The 20443-nt window shown below is 42.0% G+C and overlaps 2 protein-coding genes across 11 annotated transcripts in view; one reads left to right on the top strand and one right to left on the bottom strand.

Moving 5' to 3' along the window:
- Positions 1–15450, top strand: part of QTGAL (queuosine-tRNA galactosyltransferase) — a 349188-nt gene extending 333738 nt beyond the window's left edge. For all 10 annotated transcript variants that reach the window (XM_075178189.1, XM_075178186.1, XM_075178188.1 and 7 more), the window contains 4 exons: positions 8268–8336; positions 10307–10381; positions 12605–12698; positions 15245–15450. In XM_075178189.1, coding sequence (XP_075034290.1) covers positions 8268–8336; positions 10307–10381; positions 12605–12685 — 225 coding nt within the window. In that variant the 3' untranslated portion in view covers positions 12686–12698; positions 15245–15450. The remainder of the gene's footprint in view (positions 1–8267; positions 8337–10306; positions 10382–12604; positions 12699–15244) is intronic.
- A 519-nt stretch (positions 15451–15969) lies between these two features.
- TBCD (tubulin folding cofactor D) overlaps positions 15970–20443 on the bottom strand; it is a 187095-nt gene continuing 182621 nt past the window's right edge. The window contains exons 38-40 of the mRNA XM_075178183.1: positions 20037–20146; positions 18323–18407; positions 15970–16123 (exon numbers count right to left, since the gene is read on the bottom strand). Of these exons, the coding sequence (XP_075034284.1) occupies positions 16112–16123; positions 18323–18407; positions 20037–20146 (207 nt within the window). The 3' untranslated portion in view covers positions 15970–16111. The remainder of the gene's footprint in view (positions 16124–18322; positions 18408–20036; positions 20147–20443) is intronic.

Here is a 20443-nt window from a genome sequence, read left to right as displayed (position 1 = left end):
AGTGAAAGGGTTGATGACTGTTCTTCCCTACAGATATTCTAACTCACTTTATACAGCTGTGGCACAACTGTAGAATTATCCTTTTATTGGCTAAACGAGTGTTCTTTGGTGAGTGCTTTCTGTTTATTGTACAGCCAAGTCCTACCAAGCAGGGGAGCGACTTCCAGCTGGAGGCTGTCTGTAAATGGTACAACAGACTTGTGTGGCTTTTGTGTTGCTAAGGAATAACAAAACATCACTGTGTATAATACAGTTGTGAAACTGGGTTCTTGTTAACATTTTACAAAGTCTGAAACTCAACAGGCCCCTTAATACTAAACATTAACGCAAAAAACTGCATTTCACAGTGTGATGGTCAGAGATGAAGACCAAATGCTCTCATAGCTACCAGCTGTCTCCTCTGTTCAAGGATAGGAAGGTATGAATGAAGATTGTCCATGGAATCTAGAGTCTAAAATTCCATACTACACATACACTACTGTCAATTGTTAATCAGCCATCAGTTATCCTACCAGTATGTCTTTGGTGTGTGGGAGGAAACAAGATCACTATGAGGAAACTTATACAAACACAGGGAAAATATACAAACTCCACACAGATTGAGCACTGGTCTGGTATCAAACTCATGACCCCAGCTGGAGAAGATGGCGAACAGGTGCTTATTTCTAGTACACTTGGCGAACCCTGTATACATTTGTTGCCTAAGAGACCTAATTCACTGGTTATGCGCAGGAGGAACAAAAACACACCCCTGAATACAGCCCCTAAAGGGAAAATCTATCAGTTCTATAAGCTGTCTCCCGTATGTCCACTTCTGCACCGTGTGTCTTCAACTAAGATGGTGCCAGACACACAGGATGTTTCTGCAGTATCAGCACCTGCAATGCTGGAGCTCATGCTACACTCAAGCTCATACAGGGCCGGTCAGATGGATCAGGTGCTAGAAAGGGATCGGACACTTACATAACATATTAAGGTGCTAACCACAAAGGACAAACTGCAGGTATCACACCAACATTCAAGGCAGAGATTCTGGTTCTGCCTTCTTACATCAAGTAATTGGCTCATAGGATGGATGATTTAGAGACAACCCATCTTTGAACTATAGAAAGTAGAGATGCTCACTGGCCCCTGTGAACTGGTTTTGGTTTTGGATCTGGATTAGCTACGTGTTTTGGTAAAACCGCCCTTGTGTGTTTTGGTTTTGGATTTTTTAGAAAAAATGATAATATGCTAATATCACATATTTTTGCCCCTTTTTTTGTTCCTTACATTATTATTAACCTCAATAACACTGATTTTAAGTTATTTGCAGTCTATTTAGGCCACCTCACAGGTCACAATATTATTTTCATACACTTTTGGACAAATACTGCAGCGACCTGGCTGGATGGTAAGCGACAGAAACACATAGCAGTTCCTAGCACATCTAGGACACATTGGCACACAGCAGTGGAAGAAGAAAAATGCTGCAAGATGGAATTGTCCTTGGGCCCTCCCTCCCTTCTACCCACCGTTATGTTGGATCTTAAAAAGGAATCCAAAAATCCCGAGATCAGACGACGTAACAATGACTATTTGCCTCGTTTTCGATTCTGAGGGCGAGCGAAAGTACAGAGGCGGCTAAGCTCGGATCCCCTAAGTTTGGTTGTGTTCGGTTCTTGAGGAACCAAGTGTGAGCATCTATAGTAGAAAGTTATTGTTAAAGTTCTTTAATTACAAATACGATAGAAAGCTACAAAGCCATTTAGAACCACAAGAAGACCAAAAACACCAAATTTGGCCCAACATAAGATGCTTCTCAAAGCCCAGCAGCATCGCATTTGTGGAGCCTGTGACACACCATTACTACTGATTGTGAAGGGGTCTTTTGTGCGGCATGTAATTCCCAGCCCAAAGAAATTAATCCTTTGGGCTGCTAGTTTGGATGATGGAGACGGTGAAGAGAGCATGGTCACAAACGAGTATGGATATAGAGGACAGGTTTTCCCAGTCAGGATTTCAGAAGTCCCTCTTGAAGGATCATCGTAAGAGAAATCGCGTCTTTCTGGGGTACCAGGAGGTATTTAATCCATAAAGAATGGGATCACGTGGAAAGGTCTCAGGCTAACCAGAAAAAATTATCTCTTCAGTGATGAGGGGGCACAGAAAGGGTTCCATTCTGTGGAGTTCCGTTCCAAAATTGGACACAAAAATAGTCAGTTTATCAACCATGACCACTATTTCACTAGAAGATGGTGGTTCTCTCTAAGATCCAATGGATAGGAAGATGGAAAGTTGTGTTAAAGAACTTAATCTTTGTTCTCGAACTACCTTAAGATCAGGGGTAGCTCTGGCTTCAGTGGGTAGAGCTTTCAGACTATGGGGTAAGACTCTTCAGACAGATGTCCTGGAAAATATTATTAGACTATATTTTGTGAAAAGCTTTGAAGTAATGCAGAGAGGAACAGAATTCCTTTGCGAGGCATCGTTGGATACCATTACCTTTTCAGTTGGGCCTTAACGTTCAATGGCGGTAGTTAGAAGAGCTCTCTGGCTGCGTCCAATCTTAAAATAGTCTAGCGATACTCCCCTTTGAAGGATCTTTGCTCTTTGGTGATAAATTATACACCATGACACACATGAATCTAAACGGACAGCCGCAGGATCAATAGGTGACGGGTTTCCCTTCCTCCTTAACTCGCCAACACCTCAAACATGTAAGAAGTTGTAATCCTGGGATACAAGGTGATAATACTGTATCCAAGCAAACCTTTCTGGTGTTCAGACTCCAAGAGGGGAGATCAGGTCAAAAGACGTTGCATTGACTATTGCCTGTGGGGGGCAGGATCACAGAGTATGCAGAAAGGTGGACCACATACTATTCAAGATCAGTGGGTTCTAAACATTGTCAGAAGAGATTGCAAGATAGAATTTCATCATGTTCCCAAGGGAAACGTCTTTGTCAGAAGGAATTCCAGAAGGGGGTAGTGGCAGGTGAGAAGTATTGTGAGATGGGATTGGAGATGTATGAAGTGGTGTTGTTGACGGCCTTATGGGTAAGGGTGAGTAATTTGAATGGAATTCTGGAGAATACGAGAATACTATGTAGGGATGGGTGGTGTGGTAGATGTAGAGCTATCTAGACTTTTCTTTTAGGAAGGGGGGTTAGCAGACCACCTCCACTTTGTCAGAATTGAAGACATTGTGTATGCCTACATGGCTCGCAGGCAGTTGGGTTAAAATAATGCTTTTCTTGTATGTAGATTGATTTTAAAATATTGATTTAATCCATACTGCAATCTCTTCCTTTCCATTACATGGAAAGATATTCTCGCTCTCCCCAAGTGCTAATATAAGAAAAAGTGAAACCTGTATCATACACCAGTGGTGGAAAGTATTAAGCTACTAAACCATCAATCCAGTCAAAAGAAGAAAAATGAATCAACATGTGAGTTCATCAAACACCGTAACCTTCTTGATCTTCAATCTATCTATTTTTTTCCACTCCAAAAAGGATGATGCATAAGAAGGCAGAAAATAAAGAAAATATGGTGTATGTTAAAAATAGCATATATTCCTGTGCTCAGTGAAGCACACCGACACCTCCAACGTGTGTCACAGGGGAAAAGGACCTCTCCATGCAGGATTGAATCACTTATGGACGCATCTGGGTATCACATATAAAAGAGATGCTAGGACTTGAAAATAGGAAACTCTCATAGTGAAATCCTATTCTCCCCAAATATCTTACAAATACCAATTGCACTTGTGTTCTTAATGAAAAAATCCGGCCTACAACAAACACTTTAGGTCTTCAGCTTCCGATCATGAAGTGAGACAATCTCCAAGTCGCTGGTTAAGCACCTGTAAGTTCTGGCTCCCACAAGTTGGTTCTTATCTGTCTGACCTTCCCTTTGCGGAAGTCCCCACAGAAGTGCTGCCCCCCTGTCCTGTGCTAGAGATTTGCTCCACTCTGGAAGGCCGGACCACCCTTGCATTCCAGCGTGGAGCACATCTATTTCCCCCTCCTAGAAGTAGGAATCCTGCTCGCTGAGAACTGAGGGTCCGGTCTCATTGGCAGGTAAACCAAGCGGCTGACAGGTCTCTTAGGGCCCAGATCGCCTATTGGGTTATCTGCCTCTGCTGCTTTGGGAAGTCGATCATCCCCTGTAGGATTTGCACCTGTCAGAGGAAGATCCGTCTTGCGGCATTTAAGATGGATTGAAGCAGGGATAGATGGGTTAGGGGAATGTCAGATCGGAGGAGGTTGCGGTAGTCTAGGAGGGAGATTGGAGTGGATACTAATTTTGGTAGCATCTTGGGTACGAAATGGGTTTATTCTGGCAATATTTGCCATGACTGAAAAAGAGTGTGATAAATTGCAGAGGGTCAAGAATGTAGTGAGAGGATAGAAAGTGAGATTGGAGGTTGTACACAAGTCACCCCAGTAGTTTGGAGGCAAAGGGAAGGAGGAAAATATGACAGTAGTTGGACAGAGAGGCTTGGTCGAGATATTTTTGTTTTGGATAGGTGACACAAGCACGTGTTTAAAGGAGGACGGAAATGTGCCAGTGGGGAGAGACAGGTTGAAGAGATGAGCTAGAGGTGGGCAGAGGGAGGGATAGGGCTGAGGGGGCAGGTTGTAGGGTGAGATAATGAGCATTAATTATAGAAAGTCTTTTTTTTTAATGGTGGGAGGGTGGTAACTAGGGAACATTTTCTGGTTTGAGTGCAGTACCCCTTTAACTATGACCTCATGTAACTAATCTGAAAAATCTCTGCTATTATATTTTTCTGTAAAAATCTTTGTCCCACCAGCCTCTTCGCTGCCCTAGTTTGTTTTAAATATAAAGGATTTGCATGCACTGAACAATATATGGCAATCATGTATAGCTGTTCATAAAGATGTTTTGTTAGTGACTAAAATATTGTACATTTATAGAGCCTAGATGTGGAGGTGCAACACGCTTGTGAGTTACCACTTGCACAGATATTGCAGCATTGAAAGTCTGAAGGCATATAGTGATTTTGTAGCGTGCAGGCTGAGTGTTACCCCCGGATCAGTCTGCTCGGAGTTTTGCAGGCTCTGGCTCCTGTCCTCAGCCATGACATTAAATCTGAAAATAAGAATATCCCCAGGAAATGAGTCTGATGATAGAAACAGGACTGCTGGAGTCTGGACAATGCACGTCAGGTGAGAAACAGCTTACATTACATCAGCATCGCTCTCCGAAGTCGTCTTCCAGACTGTGACCGGCTCGTTCCCATAGTAACAGTGTCCACACAATGCGTTTTACACACCTGCTCCGCGCTGCGCAGTTACAGGAGCAAGAAATGAGTCCCGAGAGAAAGCAGAAGGAAACTATATCATGTGGAAAGATGCTCTGTCAGGGAGAGACCCTGAAACAGGACTCTGTGCTGTTCCTATCACCCCTCTGATCTCTCATTACCTCTACTTGTATCTTATGTGTATTCTACATTCTGATCCTCACCTCTGGAACTCACTCACAGTTCACTTACTGCCAGTCTCAGGTCAAAGCCAAACCTACAGCCTGACAAATAGACCAATCTACATCTGATTTACAGCCCAGTGAGCATATGCTGTATTATTAACATACAGGATACAACTGGCCTGGAAACTGGAAAAATACCCTAATAATAATTTTTCATGTTGATTTTGTTCTGTAAATGTTCTGTAAAACATATGGTCCGTGTGTCATCGGTGCTCCACAGGGAATATTTTCCTATGCTCAGCCGAATGCCAGCACGGAAGAGAGACAGGGCAGATACATCCATAATGTCATATTGCAATCGATGTACGCTGTGGCCCATTTAATAAACCTTTATTAGCATAATTAATAACCTTATCTGTCTGCATATATCTATTTATTCATTTTTTATATACTATGAGCGAGAGTGGTCGAGCTCTGCTGCAGTGGCTGCTGGGAATAATTTATTAACTCTTTACCTTTCCTCCTCTGTGCTGTAAAACAGGTAACTCTAATCTCTAATAAGCAATAGAGAAGTGACTGCTGTGCGAGACTCTTGTATAGACACAGTGGGCCTGCATTTAGAGTTGTTCCAAAGTAATAAAGCAGAAAAGAACATTATCATGAAATTTTTATACCAGGAATTGAGATCTATTTGTTTACTAATGTGTGGCTTGTTTATACCCACTCATTCCCCCTGTTATTAGAACAGGCAATCAGCGTTCCACCCTATTGGAATGTTGAACTAATAAGTAACAATGAAGAATAAAGAGTTCCAGGAGCTGAGCGGAGACAGGTCACCTCTGCTGAGCATGCAGTACACCGCACTGAGCACAAAGACTTAACTACGTGTCCCTAGATGACGTACCCCAGTGTACACTGCTGGCCTGCCAGACAAAGTCCAATTGACGGAGAAGAAAAACAAATATATTAAACGGTAAAGAAACAAACAATTGCTGCCACGAGGCTTCCTTGACGTGTAAACACTTAGATGTAGGCTGAACATCTCATTTCCGACTGCTTGTTTTATGTAGAACACATACGTGTGGTAGAAAAATAATCATTTGTCTGATAGACCACCCACCTTGTGCACAGACTGGAGTGCTGTGACTTGGGGGGAGAGTGCTGAGGTTGTTGTTCTCTGCACAATATACATCAGTGATCGGGACTAAAGGTCTCTTCCTCTCTGTGACTACTGAGTGTATGACTGGGGCTGTCTTTAGGGGTGATTTAAGACTTGGGGCTCAGAGTGTGATTCCTGATGATAATTTCCAATTTGTGTATACATAAAGTGCTAGTATGTATTAATTTAGTAATGTATGGGGACATATACTATAGTGCCATAGAGTATCTTCTATAATTTCATCACCCAGGGACACTTCTGATAAATATTTTGTGAACTGGGTAGAAAATGAAGACTTGGTGGATTTTGTGCCTCAATGTGAGATTACGCCCCCATTAAATGTAAAATTCTATGTATAAATCTATTCATACATGTGAAAGTAATGAATGGTTATGTTATACCGACTGACAATATAACCATATCAGATGTTGCTGTGGACTACTGTGTACTTTATATGTAAATGCTTTATTTATCTACTATTGTTTATATAGCTCCAATCATACAACGCAGAGCAGTACATTGATATTGAGATATATATATATATTTATATATATATATATATATATATATATATATATATATATATACACACACACACGGATGGGAGAGGTGAAGAAAAGTCTGTCATACTATATTTATATTATATATATATATATATATATATATATATATATATATTTATATATATATTTTCTCAAAATCCCCCAATTTATAATGTTTGCGAGGTACTGGCATTCACATTTCTTTATATGACAATCCCAGCTTACAGACTATAGTGTAGCACTTCCATATTTCCCTATAAATCTGACTGTGTCATTGACCAACAGTTTTTCTTTTTACCACCCTGAAATGTGCGCAATACAGAAGCCCTTGTGGGATCACAGAAACGAGGGTGGCCGGCCCGAGACAATCTGCCATCGCCTCATGACGTCTCACTACGGCAATGTTCCAAAAGGTCACACAGTCTTCTGTAATCTAATGGAATGGATTACAGTCTGGGCTGAGAGGATAGGTGATATTCACCAGCATTAATGTCACCATGAACTTGTCATCAGTTATAATAGATTTAATAGCGCTGTCTGCGTCTTTGTGGCCTGCCAAAAAGATTTTAGCATCGTAGTGCGAAGTGACCTCAATCAAATATTTCAACCTTTTAAAATGATGTGTGGCGACCAGCCTCGTTTTATTGAGTGGTGACAAGTTAATAGGTGAGTGAATCTGAACACTGTTTCTCTAGGGGTCACTGTAGGGTTTCCGAAATGTAAGAAATAGACTATACCGGAGATTGTACTTTCTGTGTTCGAAATATGATGTACAGGAAAATGCAGTTCAGTACTTCAAATTCTATCTTTAACTGAAAACTCTGTAAATAATTGAAAATATTTATTGTTCTTTGTTTGGTGGTTCTAATTTCTGTTTGCAGGTTTGACGTTTGCTATTGACAAGAGTTTTAGTCACCGACTTAAATTTTTTCAAAGATGGCTGCAACAGTGACACCTGTTGGCTACAAGAAGACACAGCAGTCATTTTTTTTTTTTTTTTTTTTTTTTTTTTTTAATCTATTAAATTACATTGAACATGGTGAAAGTGTAACAGATGTTTTTTTTGGGAAAAGTACAAGCTAATCTATTGTCATAATGAGCTGAGAAACCTGTTCTCTGTTTTATCTTTAGGTTGTCGCGTTTTGTGATGTCGACGACCATAAAATTTCAAAGGGTTTCTACACGTACGAGGAATCTGAGGTGAGGGAAGACTCCAGCATTGTAATCAGAGCCTCTATGTAAGCCTTCATTGCTTACAGCAGAGGTAGGCAACCTGTGCATCACTTTCTGTAGTGGAACCACAAGTCCCAGGCTGTCCACTATTGCCAGAGAACTATAGGTTGCTGTTCTACAGTTTAAGGTATTGGTGAACAATGACATGACACAACAGTAGTTATATGGATCTTACAAGCCTCGGCGGTCCCCAGACAAGCCCACCAATCAGACTACATTTCAGCAACTGTGGGCATACTGCTTAATGGTGCAATGAAGTAGGAACAGATCAACGGGACACATTGGTTCTGTACTGTGATCAGTTTATAGATTCCACAGCTCCACATCATGATCACCACATAATATTAGTGGTATGTGTCTGTGAGTAATTGCAGCACCATAAGTGTGTTGATGAATCACTGAAGGGGGGCTGCACTGTAGAGCAGGAATCTCCGGCTTTCTGTTCTCACCCTGTTGTTAGGGCTTGGATACCAGGCTGTGATACATGTCAGTCTCACCCATGGTTTTGTTTACAGACCATTTTATAGCTTGCAGCCTTCACCCCCCAGCTCCCTGCGTGTTCTCTATGGAATAGAGAGGTAGGTACCCCCAACCCATAACACCAGCAGTGCCTCCCTCATTGTACAGACCTGAGAACGGGCATGGGGGCAATAAAGCAGGGTGAATAAAAATGGCACGGTGCCTATTTTAGTCAGAGACACTTGTACGATCTCAAGTATTAGTGGAGCTGTTGAGGCCGCGATGTGTGGACAAGTTACAGACCCCCCTCCCTCTATTATCAGTTGTGCTGGACTCATTCCATGTATGATATAGAGCGGTCTTATCTGAACCCTGACTGGGCTATCGGCCTATTCAGACTTCAGTCTCCTCTTTCTCTGCATCCTTAAAGTGAGCTAATGGCTGGAGTGTTCTATTCCTCTCTTCCAGTAGGCAGCCTTAAGGCTGAATGTGGTCCTTGAACAGTTTTGGCTGGACAGCTGGATCATTTGGAGACCCCCTCTACTTCGATTGTAGGACGCTGGTTGCAGCAGTAAACATGGCCAGCGATAATGCCACAATGTGTAAACAAGCGACACCTCCACTTGGGAGCTAATGTTGTGAGCACATAGGAATTTAAAGGGGATTAAATATATTTTAACTAAATAATTAAAATGTATAGTAGATTAGTGTGAATGAGGGATTCAGTGGTGTAGAGCAGATTCTGCAGGATAAAGACGTCTAATATATCTGACAGTGATTAGTTAGTTATCACAGGGGCATTGTTCCATTATTGTAGGTTTTATTATCTGAGACGTTTGTGTAGAATATATTTATTGCTCCCTTATATACATGACCTGGCATAATGGAAGGGATGAGGCTCCATATAACACTGAAATACTTTAATAATAATACTTTAGTATTCATCCCACGGGCTCACGCTGGCTGTAATTATGGCATTTTCACCACATGATACTGCAGATAAACATTCCTAGGTTGCTGGAGATCTGTTATTCACTCTGAATTTCTTCTTTGGTTTCTGGATGATTAGCAGAGGAATCTGAGACCCCAATAAATATGATTTATAAAGCAGTGTGATATGATTAGATCAGCGTGGAGGAAGCATATGGATTACATCATATCAGTGGGCCATGGAGGGAGTTTTTGTCAAGGCCTAGTGGCGATATGCTTGCAAACCTAAAATCCAAAACTGACATTTTCAGTAAAATACAGTAGAGGGACACAGCACAGCAACCAATCAGATTCTAGCTATCATTTTTCTATGCAGTTTGGAAATTAAATGCAAACCTCTGATCCGACCATTGATGGTACTAGCACATGAGTGTACCCGCTCGCTCTGCTGTCCAGCAGTGGTTGAGGAAGACGGCTGTCAGAGAACATTGAGAAACATAACTGGACAAGTGTGTGCAACATCACTAATTCATTAATATTGATTTTAGAAACGACCAAAGCCAAAGATTCCTGTGCTCCATTTCAAAGATGCTAAGCCACCGTTCGTTATCTGTGTCAAATTGGTGAGTAAGGCATTCTGGGAAATGTTTACTGAGATGCTAGTACATTCATATTTCCCCAGTAACCCTCCCTTTCCCCTGCCGGAATCTGTAACTTTCATATTTCCCCAGTAACCCTTCCCCCCCGCGGTGTCTGTAACATTCATATTTCCCCAGTAACCCTTCCTTCCCCCTGCCGCTGTCTGTAACTTTCATATTTCCCCAGTAACCCTTCCCCACCGCGGTGTCTGTAACATTCATATTTCCCCAGTAACCCTCCCTTCCCCCTGCCGGAGTCTGTAACATTCATATTTCCCCAGTAACCCTCTCTTCCCCCTGCCGGAGTCTGTAACATTCATATTTCCCCAGTAACCCTCCCTTCCCCCTGCCGGAGTCTGTAACATTCATATTTCCCCAGTAACCCTTCCCCCCTGAGACGTCTGTAACATTCATATTTCCCCGATAACCCTCCCTTCCCCCCCGCGGTGTCTGTAACATTCATATTCCAATGACTGGCAGCTAAAGTTTGAAAGGAAACAGGTAATTGTCAATGGACCCCATTGCACGACTGCTGCAGAGTTTCCATCTCTCCTGACTGTAGAATAATAACCCACTGGGAGATTATAATAACAGGGCAACTGGTAATTATACAAACACACTAAAAGCAATAATGCAGTTTTTAATAATGCAGTTAGATGTGGTTGGCAACCAGCTGCCTTGATGCCATAAAAACACTTCACAGACGGAAAAATCTATTTTTTTCCTGAACAAAGAGTTTTCCTTCTTGGGGGGGTTTGGAAACGTTTTGCTGAAAACAGGATTAAAAGGTGGTTTTGCCCTGAATGCCGCAGCCAGCCATGTTTGATTGCCGGGCGGCCTGACACAATGGTCTGGATGCGAGAAAAGTATTTTTAGAACACTTCATGTTGTTCCTGCTACCCACATCTTACACCATCTGAAAACACAGCCCTTCTCTTTTAAGTGGGGCCTGAAAGAGTGGAGATGTGTAATTACATAGGAATGCCAGATAGCAGCAGAGGCCTGTGTGTGCCCTGCACACGCTCCTGTCATGTGGTCAGATTGAAGTAGCAGTTTCTAAACACGTTATTGGTTTTACTCTGATCAGAAACACGTGCTGTGTGCTGGTAGGATCACCCCCTGTGTGTACAGAGACTGCTGAGGATTATCTGCCTCAATCCCTGCATTCAGAAATCCAAATAGAATCTACGTTTTATTGGACTGCTCAGTTTTTTTTTTAATTGTGTTCATTTTGACATGTTGCACTGGTTTTATTAAATGTTTAATATACAAGTGATGTGTGTGTGATATATATATATATATATATATATATATATATATACATACATATACATACATACACACCTGTTAGTCTGTATTAATGTAATAATGAATAATACATCCCTTACAGTAAATGATGACAGATATTACAAGTCACATCAGCGTTACAGTAGGGAGCGTATTATCCTATATATGCTTAACACCCTCTTTTTGGAGTCAAAATTCCCACAATTCTGGCAGGAGGGGTAAGGCCTTACGATTAAAAGGAAGATACAAAGGGGACTTGTCACATACTTACAGTGGAGACAGTCATTATGCAGCTAAACCAATCGGTTCTACAGGAACATTGCGTTGCCTCAGTGATGTCACTGGTTCCTAGTGAATTGATGAAATTTGTGTGTGTAACAAATCCACTTAAGGATGGCTTATGCCTAGTTGAAAACCCTAATGTCAGGACCCGCAGGTTAAGTGTTAACACTTAACCCGACATTGCCTCTTTAAAAGAACATTCATAGAGGTCGCGATGACGTGAAAGTGTAGTGCCGGAGAGCTGTCCATTCGGAATAAGTTGCGGTCAGCTGGTGCGATTGGAGATCTGCAGCGTTGGTTTTGAGGGAAGTCTGTTTATAGTCAAATCATTTTTTTGGTCAATTCGGATTTTATTTGTAGGCCTCTTTAGTGTTGGGATTTTCATCATCTTTAAAGCGTACCCAACCCGCGACAGAGGCCACGCCCAGTCAGTAACAGTCACTGAGGTGTGTTTCTTGAATATATATTATTTAGATATGAGATTATATAACAGCACACTAAGATACACGGTATGGCGGGGGACCTGACAGAGACCTATATGTGTTGCACTGCAGAAGGGTGATTGTTACTTATCAAGTTAGCTGCACTCACCGCGCAGACAGAAAACCTGAACCTCACATCTCCCTCTTTTCTCTTCAGGACCTGACAGGAGGAGGATTTGAAGACAATCTGCGATCTCTTAACCTGAAGGAGGGAGAGGATTACTATCACTTCAACTAAGGAACTGCAGCAGGTACAGTCATTACTGCACAATTATCCTACAATAATAAGGTGACCAGTCCTCCCCCTTCTCCAACCCCCACTGTGGGGTGCGCTCCGATTCTCAGTGAATGCAGGAAATGGCTCCATATAGCAATATGCAAATTTATTCAGCGGAGTTTACAGCATAAAACTTGACATTTCGGTACGTTCCTTCCTCGGATAAAGCAACATAGCGGACATATTTATATAGGATCCAGCCAATCCTGGAGTAACGCCAGAGGTCACCTGATCACTGTTACTACCTTAACCTATTCATAGCAGAAGCAAATTGTCGCTTAAAGCTATATACTACTCACAATAATATTGTTATCATTTAATAATATATCATATTATTATGGAACATTGATCAGGGGACTGTCATGTTAACATTCATTGATCATTATTATATTTTGAATAATCAATGTCCACTCCCTAATGTGTAGTTTTCTTGCTATTATTGTTATATTTGGACGAGTACCCAGATAATAGTCAATAAATTGTAACAAATGTAAACATAGACCAACATATCCATATAACATTTCATACCGCATATGCAGATATATTCTCATAAAAAACATCTCAGATTAAAGTCATCATCTGTATATTCAGAAGTAAATTTGTCGCCATTAAATTCACGCTAAGTAGACGTGCGGAGGTGATTGATCTTTTAGACGTATTTGGTATCTGTTGTGAATTGTAACATTCAGATGATAACAACAAGTTAGGTTCTCTGTCACCTCCCGGGGATCAGAAGAGGTTTGCCAATCAGCCAATTAATTAGGGCCAGGAGGATAATATCAGATGATTGCAGTGTGAGATGAGAGCTAACGAGATTGTTGCTAAATTTTCACAGAAGGGATAAAAAGAAAAAAAAGATACAATATTACAAGTTACAGACAAAGGGAAAATGAATGTGAGGCTGACACCGGTAGTACATAGAAGAATTCCATGTGTAAGTTGCTGTGCCAGGAAGTCTATGATGATCTGCACAGAAATATTGGCCCTTGTTGAGAGAAGATACTTGGAATACTATACTCTGAGTTACCCCATATTAGTGGGGTCTGATATACAAGAGTCTCCTGATCGCTTAGTGCAGCAATTTGGGACACTGCAGTGACATTACGGAGGTGTGTTTGTAAAAAAATCCCTTGGAAATGTCATCATAAAGGGGGCAAGTACAATAAAATGAACCTATAATATAAAATCTTTTATAGTAGAAGAAAGAAAATGAGGCAGCGGCTCAAGCACAACTATCACAACTTCGCGGGTTTACACTTGAAGAGGTGCAATTGTCGCCCCATGGAGAAAGAAAACCCTTCTGGATAGACATGACCCCCCCCGAGGGGTATAAAAGTGGCAGCTGCACTTTTTTCAGTTACTACGGTAGAAATCTCTGGCACCTCTATGGGGCTGGGGGTGTGGAATTGGGAGAGGAGGAATCTGGGACACCAGTCTGAGGGCAGAGACATCCTGCGTATGATTATTGAGGGAACGGGAAGCAGGAGCCTATCAGGAATAAACCAATCACATCACATTTGGGAACATTTGTGGGACTTATCATTTAAGTACACAGAGTTTTATTCTATGGGCGCCAGATACCAGATTGTATGTAAGAGTTGCTGTCTAGAGGGGGATCTGGGTTTTCAGCTACCAAGCTTTGGTTGTTTAATTATCGTCGTTATACTTTGCTTACTCACTAAGTGATCAGTAGCCCCAATGGCACGATACTTAATAATAATGTTCCATATGATAATATATCAAATTAGAGCAATATTATGGTCGGTAGCAAATATTTTTAAGAATTATTGGTAGTATGTTGCTTTAAGAGACAGCTCATTTCTCCTATGAATGGGTTTAGAGACCATTAGTGTCAGCTATGAATGGGTTAAGTGGCTTTTAAGCATCTCATGAAAGGACTGGTCAGGTTTTATTCTATAGATTGCTGAACAAATGTGCAGATCACTATATGGAGCCGCTTCCTGCATTGTGCTGCGGTCGCCATGTGTAGAGTGTTGAGCGCTCAGTGACAGAGTGACACTGGTGGGTGTGTATTGTACTCTAGTGCCCGCAGTGGGAATTACACCTTACTGTCAGCCTGAGGTCTGCTGTGGAATCTTACTACCACATTGAGTATAAAAAGAGGCTCCTCACACACATGCCCATGAATAGTAATAATCATCATCAATTTATATAGCGCCACTAATTCCGCAGCGCTGTACAGAGAACTCATTCACATTAGTCCCTGCTCCATTGGAGCTTATAGTCTAAATTCCCTAACACACATACACTGACCGAGAGAGAGAGAGACTAGGGTCAATTTTGATAGCAGCCAATTGACCTACTAGTATGTTTTTGGAGTGTGGGAGGAAACCGGAGCACCTGGAGGAAACCCACGCAAACACGGGGAGAACATACAAACTCCTCACAGATAAGGCAATGGTCCAGAATTGAACTCATGACCCCAGTGCTGTAAGGCAGAAGTGCTAACCACTGTGCTGCCCATGAATAGTAATAATGTGTTATTTCTCTTGGTTACAGATCGGAGAGCGCTACCAGCCCGGAGGGGGTCAGGTAGAGGCCCAGCCCTGCCCCCTTTATAAGGGTGCATACACAGGAACTTATGGATCAGCAGGATGAGGTTTAACACACTGTATGTTGTCTTATTGTGATAGAAAATCTATTCACATGGAATATGCTATTTTGTAGTTTGGAAGTAAACCCACAATAAATGTGATTTATTTACACATTGGATTATTATGTGTTAATAATATAAAGATATATTATCCTGATTCTGCTGACACATTCATGTATCTGTAACATAACTGTATATTAGAAGTAATGTATAAAACACAGCCACTGAGCTCCGTAAGGTATTACACGTGGTGCAGATGTGGGACTATGTATATAATTACACCCTTGTACTAGGTTTACTATAGGACACAGCAGTGTGTTGGTAATGAATAAGATTATGACCCTACAAGGGGAGTGGAGCACTGAAGGTAATAGAAGGTAATCACATTATCTACAAGCAGAACTACAACTCCCAGCATGCTGTGCCACGTGCACAATGTCTGTACACTTCCTCCCAGTACAGTTCTATCCTGTGTTACGGGGAATCTTGGAACGGATCTGTAATGTCAGCACTGCACGAATAAACAAACCTCTTGTCAAGTCAGCACATCCAGCCGTACTATGCGGAGATGGTATCAAATACAAACTCTAGCTCTGACCCCTGTCATGTAGTAATTCACTGCAGGTGTATGTACAATAAACAGGATTTTATTTCAGAAGTGTGAGGCAGAGAGTACAACGCAATGCATAAAGTGCCACCTGCTGACCAGAGCCAGGACTGCATCCACCTTTCCTGAAGCTGCATGCGGGTCACCAAGGCTTGTTCTGGTGTCATTACTGGGCCACCTGTGGGGAAGAGGAGGTTATATTTTACAATGAAGATCCCCTGTGCAGTACACACAACAGATGAGTAATGGATTGGACGGTAGCAGCCAATGACAACAGGAACATTGGTTCTCAGTCTGACAGCTTCCAGAATTAGACAGACAGAAAAATCTTTCACTTAACCTTAACTGAAGGTCCCCTTATTACCTGAACCTCTTACTGTCCCTAAACCCATCTCCCATTAATGTGTCAGGAGGATTTATCTTCCTTTTTTTTTTATGCATTTAAAAAATATATATATATATATATTTCTCTGCATGAATTATAATTCCAGGTAAAATCTATGTATATCCAGGGGTGTTTTCATGTAATTACCAAGTAACAGTGGACATTCAGACCATCACTCAGCAGGCTGTGAGCGAGTGACTGAAGCTTTCTGCAAGGCCCTATTATATTGCTGCTGAGTGATGGCTGCCAGGGCATGCTGCAACATGTAGTTCCACAAACAGTTCCTCAATAGTTAAAGGAAAACAAGCTGGGATATTGGCACAAGCCTGTCACGTGATGATGGACACTGCGTGCATCAACTACGTGCTACTTTGTGCATTAGTGCTTTTTGGGTGTTCTATAGAAACACAGTGCTTATATGGAGAGTGTGTCTCACTGCACAGGGACTGCGTTACACCCCCATCCATCTGGATGCAATATCCACCAGAGACTGGGTGGGGGGCTGCATGTTACTGACAGATCTACTTATTTCTATTATGTAAACATACCCGAGGTGGGGGAGGCTCCAACTACTAATGTCTCACAAAGTCTATAATTGTCCAATACATTTAAGAATAATATTGTTTTGGATTTATTTATTGTTTTCTTATGCAGTGGAGATTCTCTAGTCAGCGACTAAATACTTTCTTGGATAGCTGTAGCAAAGGCGACACCTACAGGTAGGAAAAGGGAGGCACACCGACAGATAAGAATATTGTGGCACACTGAGATTTATGTTCAGGACATGGCACAGATGGTGCACAGCCATGAGAATGTGTTTCCCTCATGTAATTCTGCTGCTAGATGTTATGTGATAGGCTATAGAACATTACTGCATTGTATGGGACTGAAGCATACATGTGACCTGGAGGGAGAGCGTCACGTTATAGCGTTGCCGTGTGCTTACAGCACAGTTCTGCATGTTCCCCTCTTCAGAAGTATCGGGTGTCTGAGACTGTGGGGGATTTCACTAATAAATTCCTCCCATTCCTTGTAGATAAGAACACACATTTACTGACCCAACATCTGTATCAGATTAGCCAACCTGGTCTATGTTGCTGCCTATATGGGTTAACCCCTTACTCTCCTTCATATTATGGGCTGCTCTCCGTCACATAGGTCCTGCACCGTATAAAGCTGACTCAACCACCGCTAAGTGTAACCGCAAATTCACTGTTCCTCACCTGTTGCAGAACGTTCTTCTCCCCATAGCACCTGAGTGATTGTGTCTCTACGTTAACAACACAGGTTTCGGGTTTTTGTTTTTTTTTAAACAGGTTTGTGTTCATCTCTACCACAGGCGCTGATAGGGCAGAGCGGAGGCCTCGTGCAATAATCACCAGCGTTATCAGCAGACACGGCGCTCTTTCTACCTCTCGCCCTTTTGTCCACGCCGGAAGAAAATCCGCTGCGGCAGGTTGTGGATACAGCTCAGAACCGCAAGGTCTCGGGCACAGGATCACAGTTGTGATAGATGGGGGATTTAGCATGAATATGTGACTGGACAAATCCTTTACTGTCACTATGATATAGCAGCCATACTATATAACCTGATCTCCTGGTGTACGGCCCCCTAGTCTCTCACCATGGACCAGTAACACACAGGGACCAATGATCCTGCAGAGGTTACTTCTGTCTGATCACATTGGTTGTATTATAATGCTAAAATAACACTCCTCTATAACGCTATTTTAGTCATTAAGGGGGATAAAATATTTTTTAATTAATGTAAGTAATACATCTATTTTGTAATGTGGATATACTTGCTAAGTTTGCATTATGTTTAGTTTTATGTTCCACTTTAGAATGTTGCTTTCTGTGTAGAACATCTAGTCTAGAACTATGAACTAGCCAACAACATACCCAATTTACCAATGAAATACATTAGAAATGACAGACCGTTCAGCAGACATTATTCCTGACGGCACCCATCCCGCTGACATGCCAGCTTACCTTGGGCACCAGTGTGGGTTTCGGAACTTCCATCAAGTCACACAGGTAGTTGCGTTTCTCTCGCACGCTCGCTAGGTCAGCATCCCTGCGATGACAGAAGAGGTTCATGTAAACGCTGGTAGATGACTAGATACATAATCCTGACATTGTAGAAAGGATAACCCATTATGGTATTGTGAATGTGGTTCCCGACCATGGCCTTATCTGGCTGGAGTTTGTATGTTCTCCCCGTGTTTGCGTGGGTTTCCTCCTGGTGCTCCGGTTTCCTCCCCACATACTAGTAGGTTAATTGGCTGCTATCACATTGCCCTAAGTCTCTCCCTGTCTGTGTGTGTGTATATGTGTGTGTGTGTGTGTGTGTGTGTGTGTATGTATGTTAGGGTATTTAGATTGTAAGCTCCAATGGGACAGGGACTGGTGTAAGTGAGTTCTGTGTGCCGCGCTGCTGAATTAGTGGAGCTATATAAATAACTGATGATGATGCATCGGACTACAGCAAACACTGAGCTCCAGGGAGGGGAGAGACAGGAGCAACGGTTGCTTTGTGTCTACACATCTCGGATAGCACTGTGCTAGAGTAGTTACTGTACAGTATGTAGTGTGGGTGCCGTATATCGGAAGTGTGGCCGCCCCCTCTGTACAGACAAACAAAAAATCCCATCACAATACTGTCTTGATTATACTAAAGTAGGATAACTCTGCATTAATAGCCACCATTCATGTACTGGTTAAAAGTACACTGCAGGGAGATTTATGTTGCAGTCTTATAACGCTGCAGGATGTGGGACGCTCTCCATCGTACTGGGAAAGTATATGGCAGAGGAAACTTTGTGCCTAGGATTCACGGCCATTTACTGCAATGCCCTGATCAGAAATTACATTTTAGATGGGTTTTCCCCCTCATCTTTCACTGTGAGATGATTTAAAATAGAGATATTAAATGCTATGTGCACATTTTGTATGAATGTGTAATCGGTAGATATAATCACAAGTGTGGACAGATTCTTTATACAGATGTGCTTGACGCTGAAAGGATTCCTAAATTGTACAGTAGCTCCCAGATCCCGTGGGGGTCAGTTTGATAGTATATGTAATGTTATTAAGTGGAGATATTGTCAGGCTGACACTGGCTGCCCACTGTGTGTTATTTTCATTCTCTGAACTGCAGGCTTCAAAGGGGGCTTTGGAATTCCAACACGTTTTTAATAACCTCCAAAAATCCTTCAATCACGCTTTCCAGAAGCGCTAAATTCCTCCGGGCACTGTTCTTATCCAAGGAAAATCTGCAGGATTAAATGAAACCGCACTGTGTTTATACTAACGGTGTAAGTTCACGTCAGCTGAACCTGAAACGTTTTGGCTGTTATTCCCTTTCTCTAGTCATAGGCATGGTAAAACAAAGCTAAACTTATTAGCACGGGACATTAAAGGGGTCAAGGGGGGAGAGCCAGGAAGATTGGTCATAGGTCTATGTGTAGAAAAAGCATTGTGATCAGAATAGAAGGCATGATCTGGTAGTGTTACACAGACATTATAACCCACGCTGGGCAGAGGCCTGGTTAGAATGGATGTTTCCTTGTTACTCTATTGCAGCAGGAAATGTCCACAGCTCCAGTTTCAACATCAATGTGGACGGCGTCCTTTCAAGACCCCTCTGAAGGAGACCTGCAGAGTTAGTGGTAGCTGTATGCCCGCATATGTGCCCAGTACTCACCAGCTGGTGTCGCTCAGTACAGTCATTACTTCATCCAGAATGTCTGCATCTACAATATCATCGTACGTAATAAACATTTCATAGACCTCGCTGGCAGCTGACTTTCTAACCTGCCGGGAGAGAAGTGCAGGCCATCAGTTACACATATATGTATAAACACTTTATGATAACAGGAGATATAATATGTTATCTACCTTACTGGTCTTTTAGCAACGGCCAATATAAGCTCTTCAGCAGGAAGGTTTCTGAGTGTCTCGTGTACATAGGGAATATAACCTGTTTTGATCAATTGTTTATCTCAAATATCTTTAGTTCAAATTTAACTTTTAAACTCAAAGGATTAAGTGGTGCTTTCACAAAGAAGCAGTCCCTATGCACAGTAAAGACACAAAGAGCCTCATGCCTCA

This window comes from Mixophyes fleayi, chromosome 6, assembly GCF_038048845.1.
Source record: "Mixophyes fleayi isolate aMixFle1 chromosome 6, aMixFle1.hap1, whole genome shotgun sequence".
Classification (NCBI taxonomy): domain Eukaryota; kingdom Metazoa; phylum Chordata; class Amphibia; order Anura; family Limnodynastidae; genus Mixophyes; species Mixophyes fleayi.
This window is presented reverse-complemented; position numbering and strand designations above follow the sequence as displayed.